The sequence below is a fragment of the Megalopta genalis genome, chromosome 4 (assembly GCF_051020955.1).
Source record: "Megalopta genalis isolate 19385.01 chromosome 4, iyMegGena1_principal, whole genome shotgun sequence".
Lineage (NCBI taxonomy): Eukaryota > Metazoa > Arthropoda > Insecta > Hymenoptera > Halictidae > Megalopta > Megalopta genalis.
The window spans coordinates 16334409-16347314 of record NC_135016.1 but is presented as its reverse complement, the minus strand read 5'-3'; the positions used below and the strand labels follow the sequence as shown (position 1 = coordinate 16347314).

At 43.8% G+C, this 12906-nt stretch overlaps 1 protein-coding gene across 3 annotated transcripts; it reads left to right on the top strand.

Annotated features, from left to right (window-relative positions):
• The first annotated feature begins 1126 nt into the window (after window positions 1–1126).
• On the top strand, window positions 1127–12880 carry LOC117221927 (uncharacterized). 3 transcript variants are annotated; one of them, XM_076520715.1, is made up of 11 exons: window positions 1127–2768; window positions 2971–3152; window positions 6929–7212; window positions 7714–8294; window positions 8795–9057; window positions 9216–9549; window positions 11104–11235; window positions 11325–11512; window positions 11653–11796; window positions 11900–12024; window positions 12227–12880. In XM_076520715.1, the coding sequence occupies exons 2-11, from the start codon at window positions 2980–2982 to the stop codon at window positions 12316–12318; spliced, it is 2316 nt and encodes a 771-aa protein (XP_076376830.1). In that variant the 5' UTR covers window positions 1127–2768; window positions 2971–2979; the 3' UTR covers window positions 12319–12880. The 3 variants fall into 3 exon arrangements, with proteins under 3 accessions (XP_076376830.1, XP_033329155.2, XP_076376832.1); XM_033473264.2 differs by having other exon boundaries at window positions 2899–3152; XM_076520717.1 differs by lacking the exons at window positions 1127–2768; window positions 2971–3152 and adding an exon at window positions 5768–6188.
• Window positions 12881–12906: the final 26 nt, after the last annotated feature.

Sequence of the window (12906 nt, the reverse complement as noted above, 5' to 3'; positions counted from 1 at the left end):
CTTTCGCTTCGTATAAATCACCACGCTGATCAATTTGCATTTTCCAACGATTTTTCCGCTCCTATATTTGCTCCCGAGGTCATCTTTGGAATTTCAATGCATACTTAGAATCGATGCGGCCTAATAATCACGGAATGTACTTTACGTGGTAAGATTAAACACGTATACGTATATGTGGCAATAACGTATACATATACATATGTGTATGCGTATATAAACGTATACGTATACGGAACGCGTGTATCGAATAAATATTTAATATTTATAGACCGTGAGAAGCTCCGAAATCGAAATGTATACGAATGTTATACATAACATATTATATATAATATTCTAGCTAGGAACATTACGAACTCGCAACATTGTTACGAGCATTTACATGTAGAAAGTTAGTTCGGTAGGTAACAGTTTCGCTCGGCTCGACAGAGCAGGTATATATATAATACATATATACGTACATATGTACATATAAAAGAAAATATAATAGGCGAGAGAATAAGATGAGAAAAAATGTCTGTTTCTATTTATATGTTTTCTACTATAAATGGAACGATAAGTGGAACAAGTGTTCTAATTGAAAATAAATTTTACGCAATATCGGCTCGCGCGTTACATTATCGATAAGTTTTTTCTTTTCCTTTTATAGATTTCGATCGGCGCGACCGTTTATCGAAATTGCTATTAACAAAATGAGGACAATCCGGTTCGATCGATCCATTTATTACTTGATTTATTTATCTATTACGAATGGCAACATATTGTTTTCTTTATATTCCTGGAACATTAGAGCGGAGCCAGTTAAAAAGTTTGAAACGTATCCGTCGCAGCTGACTGACCAAGATTTATGCGGTAGTACGGCTTACCGATTCTTAGATCTACGATTCGGGGCTATCCTACCTTTCTTTTCCGTCAAATTATTCCCGTTTGTTTCTCGACAACGCAACTCGTAATGTTGCTCGGGAAGAAAAGGAGAATAGAGGGAGTAGAGTGATTCGCGTAACGAAACAGAACGAAGCAGAACGAAACAGAACAGATTGAAACGGATCGAATCGGATTTCAGATCAGATCACCGCTTTGCACGGGGAAAGGACGGAAAGAGTCCAGAATGGTCGTCGGCCGATCAGTGGGGAGAGACTCCTTCAACGTGGACGCGTGTATACGTGAAAGTAACTCTTACAGTTTGAGCTGGAATCGTATACTTGTCAGTGTTTTATGGTGTCGGTGATCCCGTCGTTCACCACAAAGTTGAGGTACGGTACTCGTTCCCGTACATCGTTCCACACTTTGTCAGCATAGGGACAATCGCGAGAAAGAGAGAGAGAGAGAGAGAGAGGGAGAGAGAGAGAGAGAGAGAAAGAGAGAGAGACAGTTCAACCCAAGGAACTGAATCGAGTAGGGGTGATGGAATCGTGAGTATGGCACGAGCTTCGGTCTTCTCTGATCCGCACCGATACAGTACTATCGAATATACATAACGTAAAGATCAGGGATCGAGCTCCGCTCGGAACCAGAGCCTTCAGATAGACGTACGTCTCACGCACACGGGACTGTTCCACAGCGCGGGCGCGCGTTTCCGCGTGTCTCTGTGTTTGTTCGTGTTTGTCTTCATCTTCGTCTTCGTCTTCGATTTCGTCTTCATCTTCGTCTTCGTGTTCGTCTTCATCCACGTCTTCGTCCTACGAATTACGTATATGCGAGTGTCCGTTGAATGGTGAATCGATCGGCAAATAATATTTTCGATGGTTTTAATCGCTAAAGTATAACATGGAAATTTGAACGATCGATTTCCGTTTTTCACAGAGTTTATCATCCGTTTGAAAACTATATGTTGCATCAAGTTCCTCACCGGTCCTAAACTCGTTACTACGGAAACTCGATTCGACTCGTCGGACTGCACAAGAAGAGAAATGCACGTGTCATGTTTCGATCGATCCATCGCTTTGCCTAATTCGATCCATTGAAATTGTACAGCAGCAACGATATTACCGAACGAGGATAATTCTAACGCTGCGGCGTTTGTCAGCATTGGACGGTGTTCGTCGGCGTTGTCTCGGTCGTTGAGGACGATTCGAAACGGTGCGTTCGATGCATCTACGCGAACAATTAGCAGGAAACGAGAAAGCTGAGAACCATCGAAATCGAACGAGAATTTGTACATACGTTCGTTGAAGAGAAGAAACCGAGGGAACGGAGAGACGCGTGTATCCTTGGACCATATGAATTCAACTTCGATTCATGAAATACCGAATAAGGGAAGGGCATTGAAGCAAAAACATCGTCGTCAGCTGAAAATCATTAGAGTCGTGTAAAGGCTTTCCAAAAGAGAAGAAACAGGTGAAAATCGGTTGCTCGCGCTGTCATTACGCGTATTTACAGTTTTCATTGCGTGCGCGTACGAATGCGCGCGTCCGTTCGCGAGTGTATCGTGGTTCGTGGTGTGCGTGCGCGCGTGCGTGCGTGCGTGCGTGCGTTTGCGCGAGCGTGCGCGCGTGTCTAATTTGTGATCGTCGAATCTTTCTTTTGAATCTTCCACGTTCGATAAAACGATCGTACCAGATAATCCGCATCCGCAGCCGCGCGCAACGAAAGAGAGTTGGGATAATTTGTTCGACTTGGTGCGCTTTTCTCTGCTTCGCGTGTATCCCGATGCTAAATGGATATTCCGGCGAGGAACGGAAGAGGAACTCGTTGCGCGTGAACAGCTAATCGAATCTAACCCGAAGCGATCCGCATCGGAGCATCGGAGCATCGGAGCATCGGAAGCGTCGGTACGTGTTATCAAGGTCGCGCGCATTTCTTCTCCTCTTTTCTACGCTATCGCCCCTTCTCTTCCTTTCCCGACTTTTTCTTCTTGTTATTCGTCTATTTCTTCTCTGTCTTCTTCTTTATTTTCAACAGCGTCGTTATTCCGACCTTTTCACCATCTGCTTCCTTGTCTGTCGTATCCTGTTTATTCTTCTTCTCTTCGAGTTTTCGATTATGAGAGAAGCCGTAATCATTGCCACGTGCCTGTTGGGTTTCGTGTTCGCTGGAAGTCCTAGATTGCCCAGGACCTCTGCCGACGAGCGTAACATCCGTAATGTCAGCAACAATGGAAACAACGTCACTGGAAACACGGTGCCCGCACCGGCTCGAAATCCTCAGCGCAACAGGTAAGCTGGAAGGAACAAATAGTTGCTCCCACCAACGATCGAGTTTCGAAATGACCCATCTATCGATACGATACACGACGCGTGTGCCCGTACAATTGTAACAGAGTACAACGATATCGTGGTATCCTCGTACGTACCTACCATATGTTTCGCTACCGCTACCGCGATATACATATGTATATCGTCGTCGAACGATCGGTTGGTTGTATTCGATTCGGAAACGTATTTTAACGTTAACGGTTGGATCGTCGCGTCGGGGTTCGTCGGGATCGATATTACGCACGTACGTTCCACGTCCGAACGAGAGTGTGTCGCGAATCCGGTGATCGCATTATAATTGCAAAAAACTCAAGCAAGCATTTCCGCTATTGTAGGGAACAGGTTTGTACTCTCCTTTTTCTCGCTTTCTCTTTTCATCCTCTCGATTCGCATGGTATGTAGCAACGTACACCTACAATATACTACTATAAATCCTCTGGTGTCGCGCGCGGTTCCCTTATGTTGTTGATACTGTCATACCGTTGGCTTACGTTAGCTCTTTCCTTACATAACTTGACAAAACATCGAAACAAGTTGGCTTTTTAATAGGAGCGAACTTTCCGTAGACAGCATTTAACACTTGCCGCGACGTATTTCTACGAGCGACGTAATCGAATTTTACAAAATCCCCAGGCAAACGCGACGCGCCGTCTCTTCTCGTATCGCGATTTGTGTCGGTTCATTCGTTTTCTTCTTCTTTCTTCCCTTTTCTTTCTTTCTTTCTTTTCTTCTTTTTTCTATTTTTCATCGTCTTTCACCATTTTCCCAAATATAAATACGTTCGATACAGGTGTATGCACGTACCGTGCAACATCTCGACAATAAAAACATGTCCTCGCAGGTAGAACCTCCGTACGGAGCACGCGAGCATGTTGCGAAGAGAAACTTTTTATAGATGTTCGATTCGCGTCGTTGGACGAAGATATTGTACATAAACGAGCAATGAAAAAAACATTTCGCTGATATTTTTCACGTAATTCGAACAAACAGAATTTGACTTGAAAAAATAATTAGGTTCTCCCTCGATTAACGCGATCGAGTCGATCGTAATAATAAAGCTTGAGTAGTCGGCTTGAAATTCGAAGGACGCGCAGTCTCGATGAAACGGCTGTTACACGAATCGGTAATTTCCCGACGGATCTTACCGGTGTAGCATTCCACGATAGATGTTCGATCTCGTTTTTTCCGTTACATCGCGCTCTGCTCTCGTTCAATTACGCGATCAATTACACGATCTGTACAGCGCGCGCGCGCACATACGTATACGCGCGGTGGCCGATCGATCGAATTCCCTACGAATCGAAATGCTCTTTTATTTATTTATTATATTTTTATTCGTTGTTCTAGCACACTTTTCTTTCGGAAAAGAAATCGATATTATTTATATTTTGTTTGGATCGCGCTGTTCCTCGTCTCTACCGTTGCGATAGTCGTAGCGTCGATCTAATTCGAGCCGACGGGCCTCGATGGAACCTCCATCGTCGGATCCGGCCAACGATTTGTTCTTTTTCATCGGAAAAATTTCCAGATCCTTTCTCGTCCTCGATCGCGCACAGGCTACGTTTCTAACAATGAAAAATCAGACAAAGCTTATCTCGACCGCGCGAAAGCGTGGTCCGCGTTTTCTTTCGTCTCGAATTAATGTTCATTAAATTCCAGTTACGAGAATAATTTGTCTCTGCTTTCGCCCTCCCCCTCGCTCTCCTTTCTCCCGCCATCTCGTTCCTAGCACCCCACCCACCCCCTCCCCCACCCCTTTCTCTTTCTCTCTCGTTCTTTCTCACGCGGCGCGTACCTTGCAAAAATGAAAGGGTTCAAGAACTTTTTCCTTTCACTTTATCCTCGCCTATGCACGTAGGTTATTTTCAGTTTTGTACTTTTCAATGGAATCGCGTTTACCATAATGCCGATAACGCTCGTAACGCGTACGCGGATAAGCGCGTGCACGCGGATGCGTGAAAAAACGTACCGCGATGTCCGTGATACATCGCAGACGACAATACGAACGAGCGTACGAAGGATCGCGGACCGCTTTCTCTGAAAACCGGCATTATCCAATATCCAGAGACGATATTTTCGTATACTCGCGTATATTCGCGATAGAATGCTACGATAAATTGTCGCAGAATCGAGCGTTCCAACGAATCGTGAATCGAGACGATACAATATACGTGCCTATGTATCTCGTTGCCAGGGCTAATCGATATTAACCCGTCGTTACTTACAATTAGCTATGCTTTTCATTCAGCTTATCCACGGTCGTACACAACATTTGTCCCCGATATCGCTTAAATAACGTTCCATTTGTTCGTCTCTCGTCGGTTTTTCACGTTTCGAAGAGAATATTTCTCTATTTGTCGCGCTATCTCGAATTCGAAGCGAATCGATGTTTAAAAAGGACCAAATTAATGGTTACGAGTGTGTTACCGCGCTGCGAAACCGAGCCGACAGGTTGTGCGATAGGCGCGCGCGCGAGTGCACGAGTACACCGCGCGTATACGCAACGATGCATGCGCGTACGTGTATTCGTTTAACACCGTTCGAAAGAAGGACACAAAGGGAACGGAAAGAGAACCGATTGGATCGCGAGGATAGAACGACATCGCTAGTGGGGTACTAGTTCTCCTTTGGTTACGTAACAAATCCGAGCTCCAGTTATGACAATACGATTGCACAAGCTCTACCAGATTCCTCGGAAATAATCGGGGCATACTCCGATCTACGAGTTCTATACATATTGTGTATGCATCGGAAATGTATCAGAATCGAGTTCGATAGGGCTCGAGGAAAATCGGAACCGACACGCGCACGCCACGATCGAACGTTCTATGTATATTCATACATTTATGTGTGTCTATCCGTGCATCTATATATCTATATAATATCCACATGTATCTACGTACAATATCAAGATCAAAAGTTTCCTCTACGACGTAGAATTACGATTTCCTACAGGTTGCTTGAAATCTGGAAACGTTTTTAGGCTATGCCACAGTGGTAAGTCGTAACTGTCACTTTCGCCCTACGATTTCTTGTGTATCTTTCTGCAAACATTCTTCTAGATGTTTCCGGTCGCGGAATGTCGTTTGTTGTGCGCGCGAGCCTCGGATCGTTCCGCTTCCACGTTCTCGCTGCTGGAACGATTTCCCAGTCCTCTCGCCCTTTCTTCCCCCATTGCTATATTGCTATATATCTCGACAACGCAGAGTTCGTCCGACATTATTACCAACAATATTGTCGCGAGTGTAACGTACTTGGAATAATTGTTCAAAGAACGATAATTACCGTCGATCACCGGGTAATTAGTCTGCAACAATTTCTGTACGTACGCGGTACACGGTGTGTACGTATACACGCCACCGTACTGTGCGCGTATCGCAGTAATTTGCCAATGTTATAATAATCAGCTTTTCCGATTCGAAAGGACCCTGGTAAATAGGTACGTGTACCGCTGACCTGTCCGCGAGCCGATTGCGTAAAATTCAAGGTACGCTTGCAGCTTACGCCGTAACGAGGGAAAGGATACCCGACAACTATCCAATCGGTTATCTTATTCTTGAGTCATAGACGAAGCTCTATTTCAGATATCATGGAATCGCGCAGGATCGTAGAATCGCGTAATCGCATTTATACGAATCGGCTGTGTTTTCTCGGAACGGAACGAGGAAGAATCTTTCTTCCGCAACATGCTTTCCCACTCGTGGATCGTCGTTTCGTGATCGATATACTGCTTTCAGGGAGCAATACCTCTTCAACGTTTTCGAGGTTATAGTTTCGACGCTAGAGTCGAAATTACAACGAATCGAAAATTTGGACAAAGCCGTGGAGCATCTAATGAGAAGAGTAGAAGCTTTGGATTCGCGTGTAAACGACAACATCGATAAAACCGACGCCGTCATTACAAAGCTGCGAACATTGGATTTAAAACTGTTTAATCCTCAAGCAACCTATTTGCCAACCGATCATGCTGTCTATTCGGCTACAACGTCGAATAATAAAACCGTCGGTGAAACCAGAGGTGGTAAGTATACTTGTATCCGTAAATAGTGTAAATGGTAAATACTAAAATCTCCTGCGAGATCTCCTTAAAAGATCCTGCGTCTGCCCTTTTTTTCTTTTCTTTCTTTTCTTTCTTTTCTTTCTTTTCTTTCTTTTCTTTTCTTTTCTTTATTTCCTTCTCTCTGTTCTCTCGCATCTCGATCGAGATAACGAATAGACGCGATGCGATCCATCTCTGTTATACGGTATACATTTATCGAGCGTCTACGCAAACCGAGCGAGTTTATTCGGTTTATTCGATGAATAAACTTTGACAGAACTTGAACGGAATTTGAGAAAGATGTTTCTGGCATTTCGTCGACGATACGTACGAAAGGAACGTGCTCGTGTTCGCGCTCGTCGAATTATACGCTCGCTCGTTCGCTGTCGTCGATCGTTGGTATTATTATACTCGTACAATATAATATAGTATACGTGCCGTATACCAGACCGTTTTATCGTTCGCATGTCTTCGATGGAACAGTTCGTACGACGCAAACGGTTCATCAGGACGGTTCAACATCCTCCGAAGCTCTTGGCGAGAAATTGTTGTCGCTCGATCAAAAGGTTTCCGATATCGATAATAAACTGGTCGATTTGAAAAATCAATTGGATAACAATCTTTTGCAAAACGACGATATAAATGCTGAAGCAAGCGAAAAGAAACCAGTTAGCATGAGCGTGATCGAAATCACGAAAGCGATGAGCAACGAAGTGATCAATCATATATCGATCGAAATAGATAATCTTCGGCAGACCACCGGTAGCATGGATAGAAAATTACAATTCCATATGAATTTGGTCTCCGAACAGTTGGAAGGCGTTTACAATATGATGACGGACGTGCACGATGCGATAATTGTCAGGGGAAATACGAACGATCAACGGATTTTCAACGTTACGGCAACGGCAACAACGGCAACAACGGCAACAACAACGACAGCAACCGCAACGACAACCACGGAAACGCCGTCATCGAAGCAAAGTAAGATCGATCGACTCGTCGAACAGATGTATCCTATGTTGACCGTTTCCGAAAAGATGGACGAAGTTTGGAATGTCGTGGTAAGCCGACAAATCGATCATCGAAACGATCGAGATCCAGATTAGGCGCGCGGAATGCAATTTCGTTACGATACGTTTTTCTCTTTTATGCCTAGAAAACACCAAATTAAACGATAAGCACCGATAGACGCGTCAACGATGCGATCGTATTACGAACATTACCGAACATTAATCGCTTCGGAAGAACGCTTGTATCGTATAATTTTGTTGTCTTTTAGACCGACAGATTTTTCGTTCGAACATTTTTTACATGTTTCTTAATATTCCGTGTATCACGCACGATCTAATCTCGATGGTAAATACTCGGGGAATCGTGAGAATTTGTTTCGACTTTTCGAAATTGCGATCTCTTTTCCTTTTTCGTCTTTGCGCCCATGTCTCTTTGCGTGTTTGTCAGTACGTATTTCTCGCGAACGATAATCGATAGAGATCATAGTTGTTTCTATTTAAGCCGATCCGCCCGTTTGGTCGTATTTATCGAAACTGTAACGTCCGAACAGGTTGGTACGAAAAGTTCTGTAGACGACCTTTTACCAAAATCGGACGAACTGTTGACGCAAACTCAAAGACAAGAGAGAGCGATCAATGAAATTCACGCGGATTTACGTTCGAAAACGAACAAGATTATCGAAAACTTGGAAGGAGTGGAGAATAGACTGAGGAAGCAAGAAGACGACGTAGCTACTCTTGCTCAGCGTCCCATTCCGGCAGAACTTTTACTCGATCCTACGATCGACCGTCTCGTCGAATACGATTCGAGCAGGTTAGTTGCTCTTATTCTCGTCCGAATCCGAATCTTTCCCGTAGAAAAAAGAAAAGAAGCATACATATTATATATACATATAGTGTACGCGTGGCGCAACTTTCAAGTAATTCCAATAGATTTGTCCAATATTCTTTTCCGTTCTGTTCTTTATTTAGATACGTCGGAATGTCCGAAGATATTACACCGGAGACTACCATTCCACCGGTGACGCCAACCACCGTTGTTTCATCGGTGTCCATATCGACGTCCTCGTCGACTTCGTCCAACGTTATACCGTCCAATAATTTCAGCAACTCTACCAACAATATCGGTATTTCGAACGGTTCTTCGAATTCGATCGCATCTTCCGGGGTAACGATACCCGCATCGAATGCCCTACGATTTTCTACCAAAAATCGTGGCGTTATATTTCCAAGTGTGAAAAATAAACCGAGCCCTGCGAATTCGACGTTTGCCACGGACGCGTTTCTTAGTTACAAGGATGTTAAGGTAAACACTTTGCTGGAACGTGCGTTATTCGCGAACGCTCGTCTCGTTTTCGCTAATGTTATGTCGCGTGTCGCGATACAAGACTTTTACGACGAATTTGAAATCGAATGGAACAGTCGAACGGTTCGCGGGTTACTCTCCAAACCACGGATACGTTGTTTCACGATTATTCCGTAGACACCGCGATCCGTATTAATTATTAATCGCGCGGCTAGAGCATATCGAACGACGATTCCCCTTCGGTAGGTCTAGAAAGTTGGCTGCGTCGATTGTCTCGGACGAACAAGCGCGAACGCGTGCAGTCTCCAACGATGTACCGGCATTCGTCGGATCGAGCGCGTTCGTGCATGATTCGGCGCAAGTTTAAACGACTCGTCGTTGAAATCGGTCACGCGCAACCAAACATGCCAGTACACGTGTACGCATATGCGTTTCTACATACATAGATGCGTACGTACACGCATACATGCATGCATACATACATGCCAAGCAACGCGACTCGGCGATCATACTCTCGACCATGTTACGCGTTCGGTGCAATCGCGACAGAATCACACAGAGCGCGCTTCTTCTTCTTTTTTTTTGTATTTCTCCTGAATATTTTGCGCCAAATTGCTTCTAGAGCTTCCGTAACAAATAGGTGCATCCATAATAAACATTTTGAAGTAAATACAAACGCCGACGTCGCGGGTCGCAGATCGCAGTTGCATCGGGTTCGCGAATCCGCGCTACTAGATTCGGTACGTAAGTACCTTTGGATCTAGACGTACCGGCCTGGTATATGTCCATGCACGCACGTGTATACGTATACAGAGTAGATACGGATGTGTCGGCTAGGAAGGTGAACCTCGTGCTTGAAAATCGATTATGCAACGAACCGATTACCATTACGGACATTTCATTTAAACGTAGGCACGACCTATAGTTGCCCGTAATCGCGCGTCTCGACAACTTTTAACCGTGACGTGAAAGTCGCTACACTGGATTTACTCGTTTATCCAGCGCTTAAACGATCGCGTCGAATAATCGAAAATCATCGTATCCCGGTGTATCTTCGAGTCTCGTCGCGATCTCTTGTACTTTTCTTTTCAACCATCCCCCGTCCCATATGGGAAAATATTTCAAAGGATCTCGAAAAAAGCAACGCACGATTCGTCGTTCTCTACGTACTTGTCACACGGTTAGGTACTAGGTACGCGCGAGAGGGACACGTGGATAGCAGAAAAAGATGATGCTGGAGAAAGTAAAAGTTTCTTCCATAAGTCACGCGGAACAATCGTGCGTCGATCGTTTACCAACTGTCGCAAGTATCGAGTGTAAAGTAGGCGGGGGCACGGTTAAACGGTTTACCTGGTTCGCCAACGACAAGGATGCGTCGTTTTCTTCGTTCGTTGTGTACTTATCGAATGTTCCTATGACCGTAACGGCGACGTAATACCGAATATCTGAAAGTGGTCGAACAAACGACGTCGTAACGACGGAAACCGATTCGAGGACAGAAACAATATCGAACAACTATATTCTCCGTATATATTATACGTATAATTGTTGTAGGGTTACTCGTGCGTTGATTTGTTGAACGCAGGCATGAGAGACAACGGTGTCTACTATCTTCAAATACGTGGCACCACTTACTGGTTCCTGAAAGTTTTTTGCGAGCAAGATATTGCCGACGGGGGTTGGACGGTAAATACAAATTCCACGAATTTCTATACTTTCGAAGAATCTACGTGTGCTCATGGTTGCTCACTCGATTTTTATCCGTGTCTGGACAGGTTATTCAGAGAAGGGACGATTTTGGAGAGCCTAGAGAAAATTTCAATCGCGATTGGGCCGATTACAAGAACGGCTTTGGCGATCCGGCCAGAGAATTTTGGTTGGGCAACGAAAACATATATATGTTAACGAACAACGAAGATTACACGCTCAGAGTGGAACTCGAAGATTTCGAAGGCAATAAGAGGTAAGAAATATCGATGCGTCCGTCTGCTTCTCCTCCCTCCTTTTTCCTCTTTCTTTCGCTTTGCTTTTGTTTTTCATTCGTTCCATAAGATTACGACGTTTGGACAATCTAAGTACATACGTGTACGCGTATATTACCAGGTACGCTCAGTATTCTCATTTTAAAATCTACTCCGAGGCGGAATATTACAAATTGGAAATCGATGGTTACGATGGAAACGCGGGCGATTCGTTGAACGATCCTTGGTACGGTTCGAACAATAGCCCATTCTCGACGTACAACAGGTAAATTCTATGTTATTTATTCTCGTTGCCGGATGGAATCACGGACACGGTTCGTATTCTTATTCCAAACTATACTGCTTAATGCGTTCATCTGATTTCGCAGAGACAACGACAGGTCGTCTTTGAACTGCGCGTCCATGCTAAAAGGCGGCTGGTGGTGGAAATCGTGTGGACGCGGGTTGAACGGACTTTATTTGAACGATCCACAAGATCTGACTGCCCGGCAAGGTATGCCGAGGAAGAATTGTCATTCTCCTCTCTCTCTCTCTCTCTCTCCTTTTCTTTTTTTCTCGTTCGCTTCAGATGTTTCGTCTGCGGCAGCGTAGTCGCAAATTTGATTTTTTCATTATTTATTCCTTCCTGTCATTTTCTTCTAAGTTTCTTGTTACATTGTTAGTAATAAAAGCATTCTTCTTGTTTATTGAATCAGGTATCGTGTGGTTTCGTTGGAGAGGTTGGGATTATACGTTGAAACGGGCCACGATGATGATCAAACCTAAAGGACCTTCGGTGCCAGTATAGAGTAACAAACGATAGTTAGAAAAAGCAAATATATCGTAAACAAATTTTAGGAATTGCGTTTCTTATGCCGTTTCATGTAAGCGACATGATTCGTTGTAATTACCAAATACGTAAACATTCCGTATACATCGAGCAACTTTTCTCTCTCTGTTCCAACACAATTTCTAACTCTGTCACACACAATTTCATTTCGAATCCCTTAATGCTAGAAATACATGCGCGCATATGTGTATTTATTTTCGTTGAATTACCGGTGAATTCGCTGAAATAAATCTTAGCAAAGGTAAATAAACGCGTGTATTCATTATTTCGTTATTTCGTATTCATTATTATGTCTCTATGAAACGAGTGACCGTATCGAACGAAACGCCACCCTTTTCTTTCTTTTCACTTTTTCATAGCATCGTGTTTACGCAAACTCGAGTAAATTGCCATGCATGATAACAGTCGTTGAAATCGATGGTAAACGAAGATGCAAACGACAGTGTAGTTGAAAATTGTAAAAAGAGAATTACCTATTGAAAGACATTTACCTCAATAAACGAAAAGAATAATTGAAAAATGAGTATTATTATTTTTTTCAACTTT